This window comes from Phascolarctos cinereus, unplaced genomic scaffold, assembly GCF_003287225.1.
Source record: "Phascolarctos cinereus isolate Bilbo 61053 unplaced genomic scaffold, phaCin_HiC Scaffold_726;HRSCAF=1367, whole genome shotgun sequence".
NCBI lineage: Eukaryota > Metazoa > Chordata > Mammalia > Diprotodontia > Phascolarctidae > Phascolarctos > Phascolarctos cinereus.
Window position 1 is genome coordinate 353,765,715 of NW_027556098.1, and position 26,111 is coordinate 353,791,825.

General features: G+C 46.0%; 1 protein-coding gene across 4 annotated transcripts; it reads right to left on the reverse strand.

The window, feature by feature from the left end:
- Positions 1-1,122: 1,122 nt before the first annotated feature.
- TRIM3 (tripartite motif containing 3) lies at positions 1,123-25,536 on the reverse strand. Of its 4 annotated transcripts, none has more exons than XM_020975879.1 (13): positions 25,431-25,536; positions 24,811-25,007; positions 11,461-11,626; positions 11,106-11,337; positions 10,680-10,831; positions 10,234-10,414; positions 9,050-9,782; positions 8,783-8,886; positions 7,992-8,159; positions 7,273-7,441; positions 3,158-3,228; positions 2,804-2,944; positions 1,123-2,712 (listed from the first exon to the last, which is right to left on the reverse strand). In XM_020975879.1, the coding sequence occupies exons 3-13, from the start codon at positions 11,589-11,591 to the stop codon at positions 2,560-2,562; spliced, it is 2,235 nt and encodes a 744-aa protein (XP_020831538.1). In that variant the 5' UTR covers positions 11,592-11,626; positions 24,811-25,007; positions 25,431-25,536; the 3' UTR covers positions 1,123-2,559. The 4 variants fall into 4 exon arrangements, with proteins under 4 accessions (XP_020831538.1, XP_020831537.1, XP_020831536.1 ...); XM_020975878.2 differs by having other exon boundaries at positions 25,408-25,530; XM_020975877.2 differs by lacking the exon at positions 25,431-25,536 and having other exon boundaries at positions 24,811-25,051.
- Positions 25,537-26,111: the final 575 nt, after the last annotated feature.

Consider the following 26,111-nt stretch of genomic DNA (forward strand, 5'->3'; position numbering starts at 1 on the left):
ACTTGACCAGCCTAGACTGTGAGCAGGTCACCTGGATGCCATGTTGGGGCATCAGAATGCTTGAATCGGAAAGACCTGAATCCAAACCCTGCCCTTGATACTTACTAGCTGTACAACAATGGGTGAGTTACAACCTCTCTGAGCTTATTTGTCATCGGTAAAATGGAGTTATCTATTGGTACCATTACTCAGGGTTGAGGTTTAAATGTAAATTTCTTTGCAATGTCCCACATACTATTTTGATCATTATTATTATTATAAGGAGATAAATTTATGACTGGAAAAAAAGATGCTAGTTACACAACAAGAACAAGGAATAACTTCCGAACAGCTCTCACTTTCTCCACTGGCACCCATACAATGTCAAGAAACCACAAGGAAGGCCCTTCTCACATTTGGTGGTCCTGACGTGGCAGATTTATAGGAAAACATGGACAAAAGTCACACAAGATAGGGGGCAACTAGGTGACACAGTGAATAGAGCTCCAGCCTTGGAGTCAGGAGGACCTGAGTTCAAATTCGGCTTCAGACACTTGACACTTACTAGCTGTGTGACCCTGGGCAAGTCATTTAATCCCCACTGCCTCACTAAAAAGAAAAAAAAATCACACAAGATGAACAGACATGGGTAAGTTGTGATCTGTATCACTGGAAGTAAAAATACTGATGAGGCAGCAGATACTTTGGGGTAATGTAACCTACCATACCACCATATTAACTCTTTCATGGGGGACAATTTAGTGACCAGAACTTTTTGCCACCCAAACATGTCCCATGGGCAGTGCTATGTTTGAGAAATAAGAATTGTAGATCTTGGGGTATGAAACCTATTTCCCTTTGCCAGGGAATTAATCTAACTCCCCCATACCTCAAATATCTGCTAACAGCATCCATCTCCCTCATTCAACTGGGATTTCTGGGACACACACACACTCTCTCTCTCTCCCCTGCCAACCTCAAGCTCCTCACAAAGAATGAATAGTTATTTGTCTTTCTACTGCCCAACCATTTTTTATTATATTGCTGAGCCTACTATATAACCCAAGAATGCCCCTAGGGATCCAGGAGGGCACCTTATTTAGAAACAAGTCCCTTCCAAGATTACAGAAGTCCATCCATATGTAATTTCCTCTAGAACTTTATTCCATTTTATTCCTTTAAATTTCTATTCTGGTGTTCACTCTTTGTATGAAGGAGTATGGCTGTGTGTGTACATGTGGTAGCACCCTCACAATTAGGTCCTAAGTCTGGGCTGTTCACACTTTTACTGAACTACCTAGGCATCTCCTGGGAGCCTGACTAGAGGGCTTGCCCATTGCTTCGGCCCATATAACAGGTGTTATGTCTATGAAGTTCATTCTGGAAACCCACCTTCCTCAGGGTACAAGACACCCAGGGCATCTATCCTACTTGCCACAGCTCTCTATCATCATGCCCCTCTGGCCCATCTTAACAAGCCAGAACTTGCCCTCCAGGACCTTTCTCATCATGGCTCTGTGAGCTTATTTCATTCCTATCCTCATCTCCACCCAGGTGGTGACTGTTCTGATGTTGCTAGGAACCTTACATCATTCCAGGTCCCAGATCTTCTCAGGTCCCCTGCCATGGCCTGGGATAGGGAACTAAGGAAAAAGCATGGCAGATGTACAGTCGCAGAGGCAACCCTCTCCATCACCACAGCCCAACCTCAAAGCTCCGCAGAGAGCCTGCTTGGAGCCCACAACACATTCTGAGCCACGGGCTGAGGGAACAAGTGCCTGTTTTCCCCCATCCTGTTTCTTTCCCTGTTTTAGGACCCCTGGCCCACCTCCTCACCCCATGTTCCTAGGCTGGGGAGGTGCCCAAACCAGCATTATCCCCCTTCTCCTCCAAGAAGGATCCAAATGGAAGCCACGGAGACCGTTTATTTTGTACATTGAAGCGGGCCGGGCAAGGGTATTACTGTCTGTCTGTCAGTTTGTCTGAGAGGGCAGAGGGGCAACCATGGCCTGCCAGCCTACGGCACTTCCCTGTGAAGCAGCTTGGAGGCAGCCAGAACCCTTGGCTGTGAAGGCCCCAGGCTCCTCCTGGAGACAGGCCAGAAGAACTGGCAACAACTGATCTATGTGATGGAGCTAAGACCAGGCCTAAAGAGGGTCTAGACCCCCACCTGGGGTATAGGTCTAAGTGGGACTAGGGGTTAGGGGTGAAGCTTAGCACATTCTTGTAAAAACCAAAAACCATGTGGGTGGGTGGGTAAGTGGGCAGGCAGCAGGATGGTAAGCCCAACCCTGGTCACTTCCCCCATAGCCTCCCTTCCCCCTCAATCACCAAAGCAGGAACCGAATAAATAAAGTGCAGCGTGAAGGGATGGAGGGGTGGATGGGGGGAGAGGAGGATAAAGGTCAATTGGTGAACACGGAGAGAAGATCCCTGGGGAAGGCCCTGGGGTGGTAAAGGGCACATGGCTCCCACATTCATTGCTTCCTGATCTGGCCCACAGTGGATCCTAGGCCCATCCCATCCTTGAAGTGGTGGTGTCCATCTGTCTATCCATCCAGGTCTGAGTCAGCAGAGCAGCTACTGGAGGTAGCGATAGGCCTTGAAACAGTGGTTGCCTGCATCAGCCACTACCACGTGGCCATCGGAGGTCAGTGCCAGGCCCTGGGGGCCATAGAGTGGTTCTGCAGTGGTGTTGATATAGGACAGGAAAGAGCCTGTACTGTCAAATACCTGTAGGGCAGAGGGAAAGTCAGGGAAGTTCAGCCTGACCCCTGCCCCTAATCTCCCAGAACTCCAGGGACTGGAGACCCTAAGCACTCACCTGGATGCGGCTATTTCCCCAATCTGCCACAATAATGTTCCCATTCGAGTCCACAGCCACGCCAGTAGGGGCATTGAACTGCCCATTACCCTCTCCATGAGAGCCAAACTTGAAGAGGAAGTCTCCATCTGCACTGTACACCTAGGATGGGAGGGGACTTAGAGCCAGTTCAAAAACATCCATCATGGGGGACGCTGGGCAGGGGGCTGAGGATAGTAGAGTTCAGGGGAAACGTTGAGGGGGAAAGAAATGGCTTTGGGAAGGAAAGGAGTCTTGGGACAAGGGCGGCCTAGAGATCCAGGGTGTAGGAAGGAGAGGAAAGGTATGAAAGAAGTTTGTGGAGATGTCACTAACCTTCACTGAATGATTGTGAAAATCTGTCACCACAATTTCATTCTTGTTATTCACAGCAACAAAGTGGGGACCTTAAGACACAGGAAAGAAAAAGCAGTAAGAAACAATTTCTATATAGAGATGGGGATAATAGCCCTCACAAATTGCTCAGAGATTCACTGGGTGGTCCAAGGACAGCAGAGGGGTGTGTGTGTGTGTGTGTGTGTGTGTGTGTGTGTGTGCACTCACATACACAGTGGAGGGCGGTGAACAGGGTAAGCCCATATGCGGAAAGGGGGAAAAGGCACATGAGAGGGTGGGAACCCAACTATCTGGATATCTGCAGGACTCCTCTCTCTTATAACATACGCTTGATTTGCCTTAATGATACTTTTATTCTTTAGAAAGCAAAGGAAGCAATTAAGAGAACTGCTATATAGACCTGATTCCAACCAATGTGGAGGAACTCACTTAAATATTAAATAATTCTAGTGTTATACAGTACCGTAAGAAGCTAGACTATAGATTAAACTTCGAGAATTATGGGATTGTGTGATTAGGCTGGAGGCAGTCTTAAAAACTGACAAAAAGGGTTTTTTGGTTTGTTTGTTTGTTATACTTGATATGAACATTCATGACCATCTGCTAGGGAAACTAAATGGAAAACATATCTTGGGAGGTTGGATTAAGTGACATCTATGGTTCTTTTTAACTCTGGGTCTGCCTTTTAAGATAGATTTAAAAAAAAAAAACAAACACAGGGGCAGCTAGATGGTGCAGTGGATAGAACACCGGCCCTGGAGTCAAGAAGACCTGAGTTCAACTTCGGTCTCAGACCAGACACTTGACACTTACTAGCTGTGTGACTCTGGACAATTCATTTAACCCCAATTGCCTTGCAAAAACAAAAACAAAAAATCACACAAACACAAAACCAAGGTATTTTGCTTCTGTGTATAATAAGAATAGAAATCTCAGACTAAAAGAAATAGATGAGGGCTAACGTTCTCTGATAATAATAAGATGTTCCCCTGGGAAAGCTTTGAGTAAGTGCTAGAAAAAAACAAGAAAGAAAAGAATAATGTAAAGAAAGTCAATCTAAAAGGATTCCTATCATTTTCAATTTCAGAGAAAGTCATGTTAATTCAATTTGACCTCCTCCAGGAAAGCCTTTCCCAATCCCCTTTCTCCATTAAATTCTCTCATATTTACTTATCTTTGTACATGTTGTATTTCCCCGGGAGATCATAAGCACTTTGAGGGCAAGATCTGGTTTGTGTATTTTCTTTGTATCCCTAGTGTCCAACACAGCACCTTGCAGGCAGAGGGTATTTAACAAATGATTACATTAAATTTAACTGCATTGCAGCAGAAGTGATAAGAACCTTGGCAGGATAGGACTCTTATCTTAAAATTCTTGAGAGACGAGGAGAGGGAAAGTTGGGCCCAAATGAAGGGACCCTCTGTTTGAGAGAATATATTTCAAAGCACTCCTTGGAGAGAGAGGAGCCAATGGCCTGATTTTTTTTTGCTGGGTCAAAAGGAGGAATATTCTTAAGAATGAAATACTCACAATACAAACACCAACCAACTCAGATGCTAAAAATGACAAGAAAAATAAAAACAGAGACAGCTAACTGATAATTAATACAAGAGTGGCATGACTCTCCAAAAACAGTGTCAGTAGTGGTAAAGGTCAGAATGAGTTGAAGTTGATGATGGCCAAGAAAAAGAAGTAAAAGGATCTTTTTTTTTTGGCTTTCTTGGAAGCGAAAGGAAAATAACAATCTTACTTGAAGACCTTTATAGAGATCATTAAGGTTTGCAAAGCACAGCACCTCTTTTGATCCTCACAACCACCCTGAGAGGTTACTGCTGTTTTTATCCTTATGTTACAAATGAGAAAAATGAGATGAACAGAGGTTCAGTGACATGCTTGTGATCACACACTTACAACTACTGCTTAGAGTAAATGGAATGGTGATAAAGGATAACAGAGGGAAGGCAGAACTAATCAACTCATTCTGCTCATGGTTTCTTTGCCAACATAGATAATATTTGGACTGGGAAGAATAAATAAACAATGGTAAACAGAGTAGAAACCCAAACAGGAGGATAGGAGAGCACTTAACCTGGACTAACTGTATCCAAGATTCTGAAAGAAATGAGAAATTCACAGAAAGGAAAATGAGAAGGAGACATGAAAACAGGAAGATTTTGGTATACATTTAAAAGTAAAAACACACATTTTTTAAAAAATCAAACTAAAAATAATGGAAGTTTGTGGTTTATTGTGCAATCATTTATAATTAGAGGTTTTTTTCTTTGACCTTATTTGTGAAATATGTTGGCCAATAATATAATACTTTTCTAAAAAGAAAAATAATGGAGAACAAGAGAGGTGCTACAAGACTAGAGAAGGGAAAATGTCATCCTGATTAAAAAAAAAAAAGGAACAAGGTAGAACCTTCAAAATAAGCCACGTGATAATACAATGATTGTCTTATCGATCTCTGACAAAAATTCTATATCAGAGTTCTTAAAATTTTTCTGTGCCATGGACCTTTTTAGCAGTCTGGTAAAATACAGGAATCTCTTCTTGGAATCACTTTTTTAGATGCACAAAATAAAATATTTAAGATAGCAAAGAAAATCAATTATACTGAAATTGTTTTCCAAATATTTTAAAAAGCAACTTCAGAGACTCCAAGTTAAGAAGCCCTGTTCTGGATCCTAATGTTAAAGGGGCAGATTTCTGGGCATTTAAAAAAAAGGAAGCAGTGACCACAAAGAGCCAGAATAGCTTCATCAAAAACAGGTTGTGCCAGACTAACCTCATTTCCCTTTTTTGACTGTCACTAATCTGGTAGACCAGGAGACTGCTACAGAGACTAAACACTCGGATTTCAGCAAGTCATGCTATTCTTGATCAGATGATAAGAGAACAGTGAGGTAGAATCTGAACTGGTATGATGAGCAGACCACTACCAATGGGTCAACATGAACTTAGAAAGAGTTCTTTAGCAGGGCCCACAGGGACCTAGCCTTGATCTCATGTTATTTAATATTTTTTATCAATGACTTAAATGAATGGTATCTTTATCAAATTTGTTGAGATACAAATCTGGAAGGGATATCTAACATACTGAATAATAAGAGCTAGAACCCAAAAACATCATGACAGGCAAAAACAATGGGCCAAATCGAATAAGATGATAGTTAATAGGGAAAAATACAAAGTTCAATGCACTCACGAGCACACACAGACACAGACACACACACACACACACACACACATACACACACACACAATCAGCTGTATTAGCATAAGATAAGAGAGACATGGCTAGACAGCAATTCATAGAAAAGATACTTGAGAATCTCAGCAGACTGCCAATTCAGTAAGTCAACAGCAAAGCATAACCAAAAAAGCTAATGGGACCCTAGGCTACATTAAAGGAAGCACTGCTTCCCAAATGATGAAAGTGATGGCCTCGCTCTACTCTGCCCTGATGAGATCACCTCTGGAGTGCTCTGCTCAGTTTCTGAACCCTATTTTAAGATAGTGACTAGCTGGAGCACAACTAGAAGTTGGCAACCAAGATGATGAAGACAATGGAAACCACCCCACATGAGGATTGGTTGAAAGAACTCGGATGTTTAGCTTGGAGAGAGGAGAGAGATGAGACATGATCCCAGCCCTTTCAATATTAGAAGAGACTATACAGAAAAGGAACCAGATGTGTTCTATCTGGCCCTGCAGGGCAGAACTAGGAGCAATAGGTAGAAGTTACAGATAAAAAGATTTAGGTTTGACACAAAGAAAAACTTCGTCGTGGTTGGGTTTCTGCAAGGAAAATCAGCTGCTTTGAGAGGTAGTAAGTTCTCCATGTCTGACGGCCATCAAGCAGAGGCTTGATAACCCTTTGGAGGGGCTTTGGCGGTTAGGTACAGGTACCTTCTGTTTCTCAGATTGTGGGGAAGATTCCCAGGGTAGTAGGTATGTGTGGATAGGGTGGCCTCAGATCCAACGTGAAGAAGATGCGACACAGTCTCCAAAGACGAAAAAGTCTCAGGGTAGTGGGGAATCTCTTAGGAATTTTCAGGGTTTCTTGGTTATAACCCTATCCCCTTACCCGCAAAATGGCGGTCAGTGGCACCACGGCCCCCAAAGCGACCCACTAGCTTTCCATTGGGCTGGAAGGTGAAGACACAGCAAGCCTTGTTGTCCACCACTATGATGTGCCCATTTCGGTCCACAGCCACGCCCTTGGGTCCCATGAGCCTCCCAGCTCCGATCTTGGTCTGCAAAAGCCCAGAAAGGGAAGTTGGGGCTAAGTTGGTCAATCCAGGATAGGGTAAAGGTAGGGAAATCATCATGTCCTAGCATAGGGTCTTACAGACAGACTAGCATGGAAATAGGGAGGCCAAAAGGTAGAGGAAGAGCAAGAAAGAAGCAGAGTAAGGCTTCTCCAATCTCACTCTTCTTTTGTCTCTCCAAAGAGGATTATTAGAGTCCTTGACTCCAGGCTCCATGAAAGAGAGACAAGGCAATGTAAGACTAGAGAGTAGAGGAGACCAGAGGGCTCTACTGGGCCTAAAGGGCCTAGCTCTGAGAGAGGAAACCCTCAAGAGGTCCGGAACCAAGAAGAGTCCAGGAAAAAGGATTTGGACATAGAGACTGCAAGCTGGGAGAAACTAGTGAACTCTTTCTCACTAACTCCACAGCTCAACTGTGGATCCAGTCTCCTAATGGACCGCTGCTTAACTTCTAAATATCGTTTCATCTCTTCTCCCTTCTCAGACTAAGCACAGGGAAGGAGATGGGAACTGATAAGCTAAGCACACCTCTCACCTTGAACTTGCCTTCAGGTGAGAAGACACTGACCCAACGGTTGTCATAATCAGCCACAATAATGTCACCATTGGTGTCCACTGCTACGCCTGTGGGACGCTGTAGCTGCCCAGGAGAGCGGCCTCGTACACCAAAACGAAGTTTGAATTGGCCCTCATTAGAGAACACCTAGGAAGAATAGTGAGAGATCAAACTCTTGTGGAGACAGACTAAAAAGAGGTCTAAGAAGAAGGGGACATGGTTGACTGAGATGAAAGCAGGGACTGAATGGAGAGACTTCCCCAGACCCTTCTAAACAGTCCATCAGCTTTACTCACTGGTTGTTAGGGAAGAGGAGGGCAAAGGTAGAAGAGATGTCCTCATTCTATTAGACTGAGCCCTCCCCTTGAATCCAGATCTACTCTTCCATGGTCTTACTTTCAAAAGCATCCATATTCTCTCCCATATTTTCAACCTCTCTCTCAACTCATTCCTTCCTCTCTGCCCACATACATATTCAAGTTTTCCCTGGCCAAAAAATGCACCTTGAGTGCCCAGTTCTAGCTTTTTTTTTTTTTGCACTTCCCAGAGTGCCCAGCAAGCTAAGGGCTGGGTAGTAGTAGTAGTACATCCTGTGAAAGCCTGAATTGCTTCAATACCCTGGTTAGTGGGTTGAGGTGAGGCTAGCATTACCTGACTACACTAGTCTTTTAGAGGAGGTTGTTACCTGGATACACACACAAGTGGGTGGATGATGGTAGAAGAAACGTCACCTCCATAACCTGGTGGTTGGGTTGAGGGCTGATCATTACCTGGATGCACTGGTTGTTACTGTCGGCCACCACAATGCGGCCACTGCTGGCGGCAGAGATGCCCTGTAAGTTGGTGAATTCGCCCTTCTCTCGCCCACGGCTGCCTGTAGGAAGAGCACTGCTCTGAGGCGGCATGAAAACAGGCCCTGGAGCCAAATTCTCCTCCCCTGTCCTTGCTCCTCCTTCTCCCCACTCCCACATCCACACCTGAGACCCTGCATGAGCCTCAAATGCCACTGTGGGCAGCAGGCTAGGGAGGCCACTCACCAACTCGGAAGACCAGCTCATCCTCAATAGGGTTGTCCTTTCTCTTGCCTCCTGTGCTATACATAGAACTGGGCCGGCGCACAGCCTTCTGTCGCACGTGGCCACCGGGACCACCAGGGGACTTGACCCGGCGCTTGACGTCATCAGGAGACGGGGGCAAGTCACCAGGGCGCAGGGCACGCACTCGGAAGGGGCTGCCCCGAACAGGCTGCCCATACAGTAATACAGAGAGGAGAAGTTCACCCTCTGCCCGGGCTGTGTAGACCAGCTCGTAAGTGCCATTCTTGTGGTCTAGCACATGGGCTTCGAGGCGAGCCCCATCAGGGCCCGTCAGCTCGGCCCGAAGTTCTGCACTACCTGTGCGCACAAGCTGCCCGTCCTTGTCTTTGGTGGTTATAGTCAGTGAGGCTGGCTGCCCCACCAGAGCCTGGCGAAGGCCCTCACCTGTAGCAACCGTCTCATGGGCTGTGGCACTAGTGGTAAGGAGTGCACCCAAGTTGAGAATAGAGCGGCGCAGGCCATCCGTCTCTAGAAGAAGCTCCAGCTGCCCGTTCTCATGAGGCCGCTCAGGGAAGGCTTGGCTGGCCAACGCCGCCAGTCGCTCCCCCATCTGCTTGCGCACGAGCAGCACCTCCGTCTCTGAGCCTAGCCGCAGGGCCTGCTCCGCAAAGCTGCAGCTGCTCCCAATATGCTCCTGGCCCTGACGCAGTGTCTCCAGCTGGGCCTGCAGCACCTGAGGGCATGGGGCGGGCACCGTGGGGGCATAGATAGGGTACCATAGGGGCACTGGGAGGGTAACATGCAGAGGACACCAGGGGGATATAGTGAGTGCACCTTGGGGCACAGCAGGGACACGGAGCATAGGGATATGGGACGGGGGGTACCGTGATGGCACATGGAGAGCACCATGCAGAGGGCACTATGGGGTGCAGGGAGAGCACCACAGGGCACAGAAGGGGCACTCCTATGGGGTTCAGCAGGAATAAATACCATTAGGGCACAGAAAGGACTATGGATTACAGTGGGGATAGTGCTGAGGACAGACCCAGAGAAAAAGAAGTACCCAAATGAGGAAGAGGATAAGGGAATGGGATGGGGAGAACGAAAAAAGGAACAGGATGGGGGAATGGGGAGAGGAGGGGCAAATTAGGAGTGGAAGTTGGGAAAGGGGGCTGGGAGCCCACCTTCTGCTTGGCCCCACAGATGGCCTCCAGGTCCCTGACCAGTGCCCCCTTGCGCTGCTGCAGGGCCTGCTCCAGTTCCTCAAAGGCCCCACTGATTTGGGCCAGGGCCTCAGCCTTCCGATCCACCAGCTGCTGACTGATCTCTCCCACCAGGGCAATGGCAGCTGTCAGTTGCGGCAACCTAGAAAGGGAATAGGCAAGGAAGGCTATCGCTGAAAGAGCATAGATTTAGAGTCAGAAGGAAACTGAGAAACCATCAAAGTCCGATTCCTTCATTTTATAACTGAGGAACCAGAGGCACATATGACTTGCATGACTTGCCCACGGTCACAAAGCTAGTAATTTTCTGAGATGCAGGATTTGAATCCATTGCTACATTCTACCAAGTCTGAGAGTGAGCAGCCCCTCTTCTCCCCACAGTCCCCGCATATCCTGACCACTCCTACCGGCTGCGCACGGTGTCCAGCTGTCTCTGCAGGGCTGCCTTGTGTTGTTCCACCACATCCCGGAGCAGTACAGTGCGGTGCTCCCCATGTTCCCCAGCTCGACATTCCCCACACATGGCTGTCTCACATGACTCACAGTAGAACTCCATTGTCTGGGAGCAAACAAGCAGAAACTGATGGGCTAGAGCTCAGCCCCTCAAGCTACAATAGCTAGCCACCCCAGTAATCTCTTAGCCAACCCCTACCCAGTCTTCCCCACTGGTCTCTCGAACCAGTCAGAGGCCCCAGTCTTTTCTATCCATAACTGTCTCGACTACTCCTCAGCCTACTCCTGTTTTTTCTTCATCCCCACCCTTTTCCCATCCCTATCTTTGTATTGTCCAGACAGGCACAGCCCTGGCCTCACTGGCCCTCTCTTGGGCCCACCTTGCCTTCATGGTTGGGACAGGAGAGAGGACGCCCAGCCACAGCACAGAGTGGGTGAGGGGCAGTGGGATCACGGCCTCCATCAGGGGTCCTCTGCATTACTTCTATCAGGTTGCTGATAAAGAAGTTATTCTGCAAAGCAGAAACACCCTGCTCGGGGAGGATGGAAGTCTGGCGGCATACAGGACATGACAACGTCAGACTCTGTGCAGGGATATAGCTCTGCAAGCACCTGCAAGGAGGAAGGAAAGATGTCAGCAGCATCATAATATGGGCAGGAGGATCCAGGGTCAAAGTCAGGTGGAAGGAACACCATGGTTCCCCCACCACGTCTACACACACCTATGCTGCTTACCTCTCACAGAAGGTGTGCAGGCAGGGTAGAACCTTAGGGCAATGGTATCGATCGAGGCAGATGCTGCAGACCAGGAACTGCTTGTCAATCTGCCGAACCACTGGGCTGGTACTGCCCTCCCGCTTCGCCATGGTGCAGACAATTAGTTCCTCCCCCTCAGGCCAGTCTTTAGGGAGAAAGAAACACATTTCAGTCAATCCCCTTCTTCTTCTATAAGAGGTGCCACAGCAGGGCAGGGCAGAGAGTGTCTCACCTGACTTCTCCACCCTTTATCCTTCTCCCTGAAATGGTTTTCATGGGCATGTTCCTTTAGATCCATTCAGCAAATAGTCTTAGTAATAATATCTTGGTATAGTATCTCCTCCTCATTCGAACTCAGTAGACAGTCACACAGACTGCCTCTTTCTTGAAATCTTTCCTTCTGATAACATGGATGTTTGCTAAAATGGGTTCTCAGTGTATGCAGGAAACCAAAGATGGAGTGGGGAAATTTGGAACAGCCAGTGCAAAAGAAGATGGGCAGGCTGGGATGCAGCCTCATCCACACATCACTGGTATTTGTGACATTTAAAATTGTAAAAGGGCACCTTAGGTGGCACAGTAGATAGAGCACTATACCTAGAGTCAGGACAACCTGATTTTAAATCTGGCCTCAGACACCCACTAGCTGTGTGAGCCTGGGCAAATCGCTTAATCCTGTTTGTCTCAGTTTCTTCATCTGTAAAATGAGCTGGAGAAGGAAATAGCAAACCACTCCAGAATCTTTGCCAAGAAAACCCCAAATGGGGTCACAAAGAGTCAGACACAACTGAAACAACTGAACAAAAACAAAAATTGTAAAAATGGGATTCTGAGAGACCACTTCCCTGGCCAGAAATCCTAGGGGCATCTGAGGGATGATGAGTAATTAGATTGGCTAGAGAAATGGATGAAGAGCTGGTAACCTGGGATAAAAAAGAATGTGACTAGCCATTTGGTTCAGGTTGTACACATTATCTTAGCTACAGCATTAAACAAAAAACATAACATGGGAGTACTCCAGCTGGAACAGGAGTCTTGAAGGAAGAAAAAAACATCTAAGTAAAAGTATGCAAGGGGTCAGTCCTGATGAGGAATTGAAATGAAGCCTAAGAATAAGTGGAGAACACATTTGCTTGTGCGAGCCCTAACATAAGGCTTGTGAGCATGCTCTAGGCAAACAGGATGGGGGTCAGAAAGGCCCAAAGTCACAGATACGATAAAGTAGCCCAAGATGCTTTGGCAAGGTCAAGGCAGAGTGACCTGAAACCCAGTATTTTGGGCCAGATTAGGAAGAACCATCCTCACCTGGGACCCCTCAAACCAACCTCAGGCAAGAACGAATATAGGACAGAGCCTCCCTAAACAGTGTTAGAAAAACTAATGGAGGGATGAAGGCAGGATAGAGTCCTGTGGTAAGTATGAGATGAGGAAGCGGACCAGGTAGTGGAAAAAACAGAATTCTGTGAGAAAAGCTGGAGGAAGTCTGGGCCTTATTTACAGCAGGAGAAAAAGCACAGAATGTCAGAGCTGGAAGGAATCTTAGAAACCAGTCAGTCTAAATCATAAGTGAAAAAGGATTCCCTCTGCAGCATAGCTGGCAAATCTACCCTTTATCTGAAGGCCTAAAGAGAGGGAGAACTACTACCTCCAGAAGCAACCTATTCCATTTTGGGATAAGGATTATGATCCTTAGGAAGACTTTAAAATTAAAGTCTGCTTCTCTTCATTTTGCACCCACTGCTTTTCGTTCTGTTCCCCGGGGCCAAGCAGAACAAAGTCAATCACTCTTCTGCATGACAGTCCTTCAAATATTTGAAAAAAGGACAGAATAGAAAGAAGTGTTTAGGGTCATCTTGCCCCTCAGCTCTAACCACTTACCTGAGGTCAGGAGACTGAGAAAAGGAGGGCAAAGATGCTGAAGTCAGTAGGCTAGGAAGGCTGTAGAGGGGCTAAGGATGGAGTTTTGGCTCTAGGGTTTCAGATCATGGCCCAAGAGTTGAAGTGAGGAGTTCAGGGCTTGCAGAACTGAGATTCTATGGGAGCTAAGTCAAGAGGGTGGGATAAAAAAGCTAGGATCAAGGATTTAGAGCCACCAAATATAACCTCTTCATTTTACATGAGGAAACTACCAGAGAGAATTAGTGACTTGTCCCAGGTCACATGGCTAGAAAGTATCTGAGGCAGGATTTGAACACAGATGTGTTTTTTGACTCAAGGAACTGAGTAAAGCTGGGGAGGGGAGGAGAGAAAGGATACCCTGGGACCTGAGTATCGGAAAGAGTTCAATGGCACATAAAGCAAAGTGAGGGGACTGCAGAAAGGGTACAGGAACTAGAGGTATGTGACTGAAGACTGAGTGATGGAGGAGACATTCAAATGACTGGAGAACTTTTTAGGAGTTGAGGGGATCAGGAGTTTTAGTCAAGGCACCCACAAGGAAGCAGGTGTTTAAGGGACCTTGTAAAGGGCCCCAAAATACTGGCATAAGGAAGGCAGCATGGTATGGGGAAAGGCTGCTGGATTGGGAGTCAGAGGACCTGGGTGAAAATCCCAACTCTTTATCACTAAGTAGCTGTATGACCTTGGGCAAACCATTAAGCCTCTCTGGACCACAGTCCCTCATCTGTAAAATGAAGGGGTTAAACTAGATGGCTGAGCTAGTCCCTAAGGTTCTTTTCGTATCTAAATTTGAAGATTCTATGATGGGGTTGAAGAGAGAGCAAGCTCAAGAGGAGGTGAGAGAACACAGACTGCCTGAAGGAGAAACATGAGCTGAGTAAGGAAGGCAGGCTTAGAGGGTCAGGACTTTAGTGGATTGGAGCAAGGAAAAGGACACAGGGGGCAAAGGAGCAGCCCAGACTCAAGAACTGGGGGACTCGAGGCTGAGTAAGGGGGCTCCTGGGGCTGACACAGGGAACAAGGCTTGGATGAGGAGACAGTGATGAGGGTGCTGACCCAGGAGGATTCTACGTACACAGAGGGACTGAGGGGAGGTAGTCTCAGGAAAATGGGGACAGCGCTTCCTTGGACTGAAAAGCGGTCAAGAAGCTATGGGAGGGGGCAGCTCACAGAGGGTCAAGAGGCCACTAGGTAGAGCAGCTGACAGCCCAGTACTCAGTTCAAGCAGCCCAAGCCCCGAGCCCCATTCACCACCCAAACCCAAGAGGGGGCATGGGGTATTGCTCTAGGGCAGCACATTGGCCGCAGTGTGGGGGAGAGTGAGAAGCAGCCAGTACCAAAGGCCAGTGCTGCCTGGGGCTGGAAGGAGAGGACGGCAAGCCAGTCCCAGCTCAGCCACAGCTCCTCCTCTTCCTCTTCCTTTTTCCCTTTCCCCTTCCTGCTGCAGAAAAGCATTCCATGCTTCCCCTTGCTGGTACCCCCGCCTCACCCCTGCTAGGTTCAAAGGCTCGCCTTGAAATCCTTGGGACCCTCCATCCCTCCAGAGAATGAGATCCACTTCTGTATGCCAGTCATCAGATGGGAAAGGGGGGCAGACGGAGGGAGGATGCCTCTCCTTGGGCTTAGCTTGGGAACTGGGGGATGGGGAAAGGGCGTGTTCTTGAGTAGCCCGAATCCTGAGATGGGTGGGGATGGGGGTCTAATATCTTAGCATAAGGAATCTTAATTATTCGGAAGGGCAGTGAAGGAAGATGGGCACAGATCCAGGAGACGGGGCAGTGACGGTGTTGCAAGACATGCAAACTGGGATCTTCAGCAGCAGAAGGGGGATCAAGAAAGGCTGATTGGAAAGCATAGGAGCCTGGGGTTAGAACAAGAAAGCTTAGATCTGGAGGCAGACCTACATGACAAGGATTTGGAGGAGTAAAAGTGGAATCACTGGCAATGACATGAGCTTCTGTCCACCTGTGCTTCAGCTTATCCCAGATATGGGGCACCCTTTGGGCAGTGACCGCCCTCCCTATCAGTCACCCTCAGCTTAGCCCGAGTGCCTCCTCAAAGGCTCTCCCTTGTTCCTTTCTCAAACCATACTTCTGATTCTCTTCTTTCCTGCCACCCCTTACACCACATTTTGCTTTCTTCTACACATCCACACATGAAATAGAGCTCCTAGCTGTTCTGGAACATGCCTTACATAGTCATGCCCCTGCCTCTTTGGCTCACACTGTTCAATCCACTTTAATATGCCTTTCCCCACCACCACACTCGTGTCTGTACCTGTCAAAATCCTACCCAGTCTTCAAGACCCAGCTATTTGCCACCATATCCATTAAGGCTGCCCTGATCTCCCTCCAATAAGCTCCTATAATTCCATGACACATGCCACATTCTTCCTTGTTTTACTGCTATTTGTGCACAAATCACAAATGGTGAGGGTACCGGAAAATATTCCACTTGAAGCTTAGTTGAAGGAACTAGGAGTGAATACTTGGCCCAGAGAAGAAAAGAATAGGGGGAGAAGGGGGGCAGGGTGCAACAGCATGACATTTGATTTGGTATAATTATTTAGAGGCTGTCACAGAAGAGAGATTAAACTTATTCTTTGTACCCATAAAGCAGAACCAGAAGCAAAAGGTAGAAGTTACAGAGAAGCTGATTTTGACTTAATATAATTTAGAGCTGTCAAAAATTGAAATAGGTTGCTTTAGGACGTAGTCCACCACTGGGAAACAAAGACTGGATGATCACTTAACTAGAATGCTATTCTAGGGTTTCTTTCAACTTTTAAGATTCATATGATTCAGTCTTTGGACCCAAGTCACAGACTTAAAGCTGGAAGGGACCTTAGAGGGCATGCAGTCCAACCCCCTCACTTGACAAATATGCAAACTTGAGGTCCAGAGAAGTGACTTGCCCAAGATCACTCAGGTATCAGTGCATACTCCTGAGGCACAGAGCACTGCCAAAGGAAAGTGCAGAATTGTGCCCACCAGAGCCAAAACAAAGACATGGGGTTCGATGTTCACTGCCCCCTCCTTGGTGCTTGAAAGCCGCTTCGGTCCTCTCGCTGCCTTACTACCCTATCCTCACTTCCCCCACCAGCAGACCCCTCCTCCTTCCTCCAGGCTGCCATCTACCCTATTCTCAGCAGATGATCTTCTCTCTTCAAGAACTGTGTTCCTCTCCCCTCATTCACCCCCAAACCCCCCTATTTCTTCTCCACTGATCCTGATCCAATGAGATAACGTATGCAAAGGGCTTGGTAAACCTTAGAGCACACATATCCTCAACTATAAAATGAGAAGGCTGGACTAGAGGGGTTCCTAAGGTCCCTTTCAGTTCTGAATCTATGATCCTCCATGTCAAGGTGCTGTGGAAAAAGCTGCAATCGGAGTCAAAAGACCTGTGTTCAAATTTAACCTTTCCCTGACAAGTAACAACACTACGAGCAAATCATTTAACCCCTCTGAACTTCTGTTTCTTTGTCTGATGGAGAATCTCAGAGGAACATAACACCATCTACCTCAAGGCACTGCGGTAAAAAACAAGTGAGATTATACAGGGGCTTCCAAAAGTCTAAGCGTGGTTTTAAGCATGGAGGAATGAGAGCAAGGGGTGGAGGGGTGCGCGTATGTGCATTATATATGTGTGTGTGTGTGTGTGTATGTGTGTATATGTGTGTGTACATATATGTGTGTACACATGATCTATACTACCTGGGACATATATAGTATACATGTGTATGTATGTGTATATATACATACACATATACACGTAGATATTGTTTATATGTATACACATGTAATTTTTGAAAAGCTTAAGAGCAATATAAATTTCAGCTATTAGTTTCACCATCACCATCTTCTTTCTCCTAATCATCTTTCTTCAAGACTAAGTTCTATTCCTAGGTCCTCCAAGAAGCTTTTCCCCAACTCTTCAGCCCATTCATTTAACAGGCACTTTACTGAACACGCACAAATATTCCCAGTTCTGTTAGGCCCTTTAAGGGCATAATAAGAGAGAAGAAGACACAGTCCAGGCAATCAGAGAGCCTACAGCTTAGCTGAAGAAATAGAACACACACCCCCTATTCAATTAGCTAATAAGTCCTGTCTTATTATAACAATGACCCAATGTGAAAAGATGAAAGTTAATACAGTTAAGTGAAAAGTTCCACACTTATCAATTGTACAAGAACAAAATTAAACTAACTACCATTTAGAGTTTGCAAAGTGCTCTACCAATATTACCTCATTTTATCCTTATAACAGCTTCTTGGAAGGTAGGCACTACTATTACCTTCCCATTTTATATATGAAAAAACTGAGGCAGGCTTTCCCAGGGTCACACATAAAGTAAGTGTCTAAACTCAGATTTGAACACGTCTTTCTGACCCCAGGTCCAGTGCTCTATCCACTATGCCTCCCAGAATAGGGAAATATAGCTAGAGAATAGTACCTTGGGATATAGAGGATTTTCTCTCATTAGAGAGCTTAAAATAAGGCTGGCTGATCACTTTGGGAGGATACTGTAGGCATGATTCTCAGTCAGGTATGAAGCACAGCTAGGTGCAGCAGATAGTGTCCTAGGCCTAGAATAAGGAAGACCTGAGTTCAAATCCAGCCTGAGACACCGACTGGCTATGTGACCTTGAGCAAGTCACTTAACCTCAGTCTGCTTCAGTTTCCTCAACTGTAAAATTGGGATAATAATAACACCTACCTCCCAGGTTATAAAGATAAAATGAGGTAATATTTGTAAAGTGCTTAGTATAGTGCCTCGCATATAGTAGGTGCTATATAAATACTTCTTTCTTTTCCTTCCCCTATGTGTTGGACTTAGATGGACTTTATGGTCCCTTTTGACTTTAGGATTCTGTGATCCTATAAAGTGCTTATTAAACATATTTAAGAAAAAAAATTTTAGTGGACTGCCAGCCCAATAAGTCAACATTGTGCCAGTAGCCAAGAAATGTTAACGCATTCTTGGGCTACATTAACAGAAGAATATTTGAAAGGAAGAGGGTGATAGTCTTGTTTTAGTCTGCTCTGGTCAGACTACATATGCAATTCTGTGAAGAGTCCTACATACCGATTTTTAGGAAGGACATGGACAAACTTAAGCAGAGGAGGGCAACTTGGATAGTGAAAGAGAGACCAGACCACAGATCAGTTAGAGGACCTGGGAGTATTTAGCCTCAAAAAGAAAAAGGTTTGGAAGGGACATTAACTACCTGAAGGGTTGTCATGTAGAAAGGGGATTAGATTTGCTTTCTGCAGGGTAAAACTAGGAGTAATGAAGAAAAGTTGCAGAAAGGCAGTTTTTGGCTAGATCTAGTATGTAAATTCCCCCCACAGAATATAAAAATTTCAAAGGTAGAAACTGTTTCATGTCAGTTTTTGTATCCCAACTGCCTGCCTTATTTCTTGGAAATAATAGGTAATTAATGTTTGTTAAATTAAATTGATGGAAGGAAAAACATCTCAGCAATTGGAGCTGTCCAAAAGGAGAATGAGCGGTATGGGCCAATGGGTTCCTTATCTATGAAGGTCTTTAAGTAAAGGACAGGTGACCACTTCTCAGGAAAGTTAGAGGGGATTTATGTTCAGGTGCAGGTTGGACTGATTGACCTCTGAGGTTCCTTCCAACTGATTCCACCAATGACTCTAAAATAGTTCCTTTTCCTCTCCACTTTTAACTGCCACTAGCCTCAATTAGGCTTTCATTGCCTCTTCCTACTACAGTTCACATTCTCCTTAACAAGCTCTCTCCTTCCAAGCTCTCTTTAATGGTCTGAACATGTCACTCTCCTGCTCAAAACCCTTCAGTGACCAGCCTCTTCTTATAAGACAGAACAGAAACTCAGACTGGCATTCAAGGCCTTTGACAATCTACTCCATCCTATCTTTCATGGTTTCTCTCACAGAGATGCAGGGGATTGAGTACTGGACTTGGAATGAGGAAAGCCTGAGTTTAAATCCAGTCTTAGATACTTACTAGCTATGTGACCCTGGGCAAGTTGTTTGGCCTCTCTCAGTCTCATCCATAAAATGGAGATAATAGCATCTACCTCAGAGTTTTTGTGAGGATCAAATGAGATGGTGCTTTGCAAACCTTAAGGCAGCATATAAATGCTAATTATTATTAATTATTCCTCTTCATGTACTGCATAGTTCAACCAAATACTATTCATCATTCCCAGCTTTTGTTCTGCCTTCTTCTATATCCATGCATTCAATCCACTCTCCACATCTTGAAGGGACCCCTTCTAAACACACACACACACACACATACACACACACCCCTCCACCTACTGAAACTCTTTTCCTTCATGACCCAGCTCTCACGTCTTCCCTTGAAACCTGCCCTGAGACAAACATGAACTGACCTCTCGCCTCACATGTTTTCACAATCATTCTCTATCTTGTTTAGCAGCTATTTATGTGCTCATCTCCCCTTTTAGAATGTAAGCTCCCTGGGGGCAGAGATTATTTTGTTTTTCATCTCCCCATTGGTAAGTACAGCTGAAGGGAAAAGGAGGAAAGAAGTATTTGTTAGATGTGTGCTAACCACTTTACAAATATTATCTCATTTGTTCCTCACAGCAATCTTTGAGGTAAGTGCTATTATTATCTTTATTTTGCAATTAAGGAAACTGAGGCATACATATAGAGGTTAAGCAGCTTGCCCAGGGTCATAGAGTTAGTAAGTGTCTGAAGCTGGATTTGAACTCAGGTCTTCCTGACTCCAGGCCCAGAACTCTTATCTATTGCTAGATAGAGCTGAGCTCTCAAGCACAGGACCTAGCACACAGTAGGCACTTAATAAAAAGTTGAATAGTGCTTGTGCACCACTAATACAAGCCCCAATATGTGAAAGGATTTGGTCTGTTTGACACCAAAGTGTTAGAACCACTGAAGGAAACGGCTTCCCAAATAACCAGTCATGGAGAACAGAGTCAATTGTTCCACGCCTTAACCATGCCTTAAGCAGCAATGCTGAAATGCGCTTATCTGGAGTCAGTGAGCTAACACATTTGAAAATAGATACTTGGATGAAATTTTAAAAAGTGAAAGTGGTGTTTAAAAAATAAAACAAGTAAATACCAGCAAACATTATTGTTTCTTCCTGAGGACTGTGATATTTCTGAAATAACTTAAACTAGTGTTTAAATGGTTATTACCCTTTTACCCAGGGATTACACTATTGGGCATAGACCCCAAGCAAGTAAGACTGAAACAAAAGTCAAATATATGTTAAAATGTTCCTAGCAGTACTCTGTGATGACAAAGACCTGGAAACAAAATGGATGCCCAGTGATTGGAGAATAGCTGAAAAAAATTATGAAATCTGAATGTAAGGAATATTATTATGCATTAGGAAATGACAAGTATAAGGAATTTGGAGAAATATGAGATGATTTGCACGAACTGATGAAAAGCAAAATATGCAGAGCCAAAAGAATGTCACACACAATGATTATGAAGATGTGAATGAAAAGATATTAAAAGGAAGTCAAACTGGATGATAAAAATCTGTGAAGTTCCCAGAACAGTTAATGACTTATACCTCCCTCTTCAAATCATCAAAAAGTGGGCCGGCAGAGCAGGATGTTTGCTATATTTCAAGGTAAAATCATGGGAGTGGATATTTTTTATTATTTTTCTTTGTCACATGGGAAGGTCCACTCTGGGGGCTGTTTTCTTCCCCCAGAAATGACTTGTGACATCAAACAAAAAATATCAACAAAATATATTTTTAAATGTTCAACTAATGGCTTGTTTAGAGCCTTAAGCCATAAGCAAGTGATTAAAATAATTTTTAAAATGATTCAGAGGGATGTGGGTTTTATCTTCATATTAATTTTGAGAAAGGCAACCTGTTACAATAGAGACAGCACTGAACTGGAAATCTGCCACAAACAAGCTTTGAGAATTTAAACAAGTCATTGCCTTTTTTGGGTCTCATTTCTGTAAAATGAGGCTATTGGGCTAGATAAGATACCTACCAACTCTCAGGTTCTATTATCCAGACTCAGATACATTCCTAGGTGCTAAAGGGACATCAGATATGATTTCAGAATCAATGTTGATATAATCTTTGAGAAATTACTGAAAACGGGAAAGGTTCCAGATGACTAAAAGAGGGCAAATGCCCAGGTTTTCTAAAAGAAGGAAAAGATGCATTACAGAAACATGGGATGGTAAATTTAACACAGCTCCCTGGCTACAGATTATTAAATGAGTATTGGTCACCATTTAGAAAAGAATGTGGTATTTGCTCCTCCATTAAAATCCTGTTCTCACCATGCACGGAGGTGACCCTGGGCTCTTAAAAATCTATGACAGTAAACTACAAGCTCTGGCAAGTCCCACACCAAGCTGGAAAGGCTTCTCGTCCAAACCTGGTGACAGAATGTATATGTCATCTGAGGACCAGCCTACTTAAGTTCAGAGAGATTCATCAGCAGACTCTGGTTGCCAGGAATTAGATTTTCTTCCCTTCCACACAAAACTCATGAAGACCCACTACTAAGGAATTTTACCCCCAGTGAAATCACAGAGCTTCTGAAATATTAGAAAGTGGTGTTCAATAGGAGGCAATTTAGGTATCCTAAATACAAGCCATAACACAACAGCATTTTCTTTTCTTATACAGTTACTATGTTGGTAAGATTAAGGATTACATATTGTACGTTTTACCTTGAGTTAAGCTAAACATTTGACAGTCTTTCATAATATCCTTAACAAAACGGGGGGAAAAAATCTAAGCTGAACAATAGTACAGTTAAGGCAGATATATAGGTGTTTCAACGACCAGAGCCAAAGAACATGGAATAATGCAGCAATATCAATCTGGATGGAGGAAAGTGTCCAGGAGAGTGCCACAGGGATCTGTCCTAGATCTCGTTCTTTTCCAAGGTTTTTTATCACAGGCCTAAATGAAGATATAAACAGCTGAATTCTCAGATTTATGGGAGAAGTAAAGAGAGGTTGCTAATTTGTTGGATGACAAGATAAAGGTTAAAAAAAACTTTAGACTGCCAATATGTTGGTTGTCAAGATTAAGGTTAAGAAACAAAAAACCTCACAAACAGCATAGACTGATGAGCAAAATCTAATTATAAGCCTTAATAGTGACAAACGTAAGGTCCTGCTCTTGAGTTCAAAAATCAATTACATAAAAAAGAATGGGAGGGAGGATAAAGCCAGCACTTCACTTTAAAATTCTGGGGGGTGGGTGTTAGCGAACTGCTCTTTTTGAGTCAATATTCTGATGTAGTTAACAAGATCATGGACTGCATAAATAGAAGTACAGCATCCAGAAACAAGGGAGGTGATAATCTTATTATCTTTGGCTCCAATCAAACAACATCTAGAGTTTTGTGTTCAGTTGTGGGGAGGGCACATTTTCAGGACAAGTGGCACACATCACAGGAGTACAACCAGGTTAGTGAAGGAACTCAAAATCATGACATCCAAGACCCAGGTAATGAAATTAAGGATTGTTAGCATGAAAAAGAGAAGGGTTGAGGAGAGGATGGCCTTTCAAGATCCAGCTGAAATGTCAGTTCATTTGTGAAGTGATTTCTTCCTCCTCTGAACACCCGTAACACTTTCTTTGTGCCTCTCTTACAGCATTTTCACATTCTACCTTGTGCCTATGTCTTTTCTTCAGCTAAGGACAGAGGGGGGAAAAACACACACACACATACACACACACACACAAACACACATACCACTGATCTTTTTATTGCCTATTACTAGGAGACAGTTAATAATAATTAGGAGGCACAGTGGATAAAGCACTGGACCTGGAGTTAGGAAGGGCTGAATTCAAATCCAGGCAGTTACTATGTGTGTGACCTTGGCGAAGTTTGCCTCAGTTTCCTCATCTATAAAATGGGAATAACAATAGTACCTACCTCCCAGGGTAGCTGTGAGGATGAAATTGCAAACCTTAAAGAACTCTGCAAATGCTATTATTATTAAGGGGCCATGAACATAAGCTTCACTTAATATTTGTGGAATTAATGACTATTTGAAGGGCTGTCATAGAATAGGAACTGACTTATTCTGTTTACCCCAGAGGACAAAACTAAGACCAGTGAGTACCAGTTGTAGAGTTACTGATTTTGCTTAAATATAAGAACTAACAATATGCCTGTTCAAAAATAAAATGGGAAGCTTTGGGAGATAATGAGTTTCCCATTACTGAAAGTGTTGAAGCAGAATTGCAGGTATTTCTCTACTAATGACCTCAGAGGTCCAACTACCGCAGGACCATTGATAGATTTTGAACTAGGGAGTGACAAAGCTAGAGAGTCAACCATGCCTGGGGTGGCTCAGAAGGAATTCTGTGATCTGATTTGTGTACAGATGATCAGAGCTGTATTCTAGCAGTGTATATGCAGGATGGATCGGATGGTAAGAAGCCAAATTAGGATGATCACTTCCTTCCCTGACCTACAACAATAACAGTCTACATCACATGTACAAGCCACAATCACAGTGACTCGGGGGAGAAATGGGAGGACCCTCATATCTAAGGAGCACCAGTGAACACCAGAAGGCAAAACCAACATCAATGTTACAGACACCAATGCTACAGCCCCCTCTACGAGAGTTTAGCCAGGCCTGGTAAGGACTTGCCAGATTGGGTGGGCCAAGGGAGGGAAACAGGCAGGAAGCCAAGGCCAGGAGGAAGGGAAGCTACAAAAGTCCACAAACAGGGAGGGGCCAGACATGGGGTTCTACTGAAAAAACAGATTCCGTCTAAGACGCATGGGCCCTGGAACCTCTTCCCTTCTGCCTAAAAGGAATCTTCAGGGAGAGGGGGGAGGGGACAGCCCCCTAAAGAATACAGAGAGCCATCTGGTCAAGTCCCTGCCTCCCAACAGGCTTCCCTCAGAGCCACCTCAGGCATGGGCCCAGAGGTGGGCCCAGATTTCCGACCTTCGGGAGACAAATCTGCAGAAGACCTAGCTTCCGTCCCACCTGCTACCCCCTCCTGGCGTCCAGTCCTTTGGACTAAGGAACTAGGAGATGCATTCAGTTTTCTTCTTTGCCGTGGTGAGGGGGGTGGGAAGGAGGGGAGAAAGGAGGTCCCGCTGGGCAAATGTCAGCAAGGGCTAGGCTAGCAGCACAGGAGGGAGGCCAGAGGGGATGGGCGTGCCAGGCAGTGGCACTGTGCCCCGAAGCGATCCATACCAGCTGTGCCCTAGGGACAGGGAGGCCCTTCAGCATCAACGCCACCCCACCCCACACTCCAGAGTCCGAGACGCAGGAGCCCAAACATACATGCGTACATACCTACAACCGCAAACGGGCATGCAGACTATCACAGAGTCAGCCACACAATTAAACTCGCACACATACAAACACACCCTGCAAGTCAGCCCTGCCGCCCACCCTCACCCGCAGCACTCACCCCAGGCTGGGGAAAGCTGGGAGGGGCCGGGAGCCAGGCTCCCCGCCTTGCTTTCTGTCAGGCCCGGCCGGGCTCAGGCTCACGTGGTGCCAGCAGCGCTGTCCCCGCTGTCCCCGGGCCGTCACTGCACCAGGCTGACCCAACGGCGCCGCGCCGCACCCACGTCCCAGTCCCAGCGCCCGCCCGCCGGGCCCGGGCTGCACACGGCCGGGAAGGCGGGAGAGAGGGGCGGGGAGAAAGGGAAAGAGAGGGAGGGGCTGCTGATGGGCTCTTCGTCTCCCAGCCCCGCCCCCCAAGGCCCTCCCCGTTCCCCACCACCCTACCCTACCCCACTCCACCCTGGCCCGCCCAGGGCTTCGGGTCCGGCTCCACCCACGTTCTACCCACTCCAGACCACGGAGGGAAGGAGGGAAGGGAGGGAAAGAAGGGGTGGGGCTGCCCGTTGGTTCTCTGGCTCCACCCACTCTCCACCCCAACAGCACCAAGGCCCCCCCCAACCCCGCCCCTCACCAAAGGGGGAGGGGAATCAAGCTCCGCCCACGGCTCCCCAAAGCCCAGTCCCACCACACCAAGCCGGGTCCCCGGACCCATACATACACACTCTGCCAGGGCGCACCAACCTACTGCTTGGCTTATTCCAAGTCCTGCCTCTCAATCTTACACTTCAGCTCCTTCCCGAGCTCATAAACCCCCTCCTATGGTATCCCTCTCCTCCCAGCTCCCATCTCCGTCTGTTCCCAAATTGGCTCAGCCCACTCTGGCCCAAGGTCCCTCCTCCCAAGAACCGAGGCACACCCTCTATCCTTCCTCCAAGCCTACCCCCATTTAGCTAGGGCTCCGCCCCACCTAAGGCCTATTACCCTGTGCTGCTCTCTGTCTCTGGCTCACTTACCCCTCCTACTGAGTAAGCTCTTTCCCCCACCCTCATTCTAGGTACCACCTAGTCCCACGGCCTTTCTAAATCCCAGCACTCGACCCACCCCACAACCAATGCTACCCTTTTTCTAACTCTCCCGCTTAGACCTACCTGCCCATTGTCTAAACCAACCACCCTGTACAGACGTGGCATAGCTAATCCAACCAGCCATGGCCTGCTCTCCCTCCCCCCCCAATCCCTCCGCCGCAGGACAGATCCCTAGATCCATCAGTGACTCATCTATTGTCTCCACCTCCCGATCTAGTTATCCCCTCCCCCCGCTGAAATCTCTAATACTCCCCATAAAACTCTATTGTCCCTTCTCAAATACACGGAGCTCCCACTGAATCATCTATTGTCCCCACAATACAAATACTCCCCGATG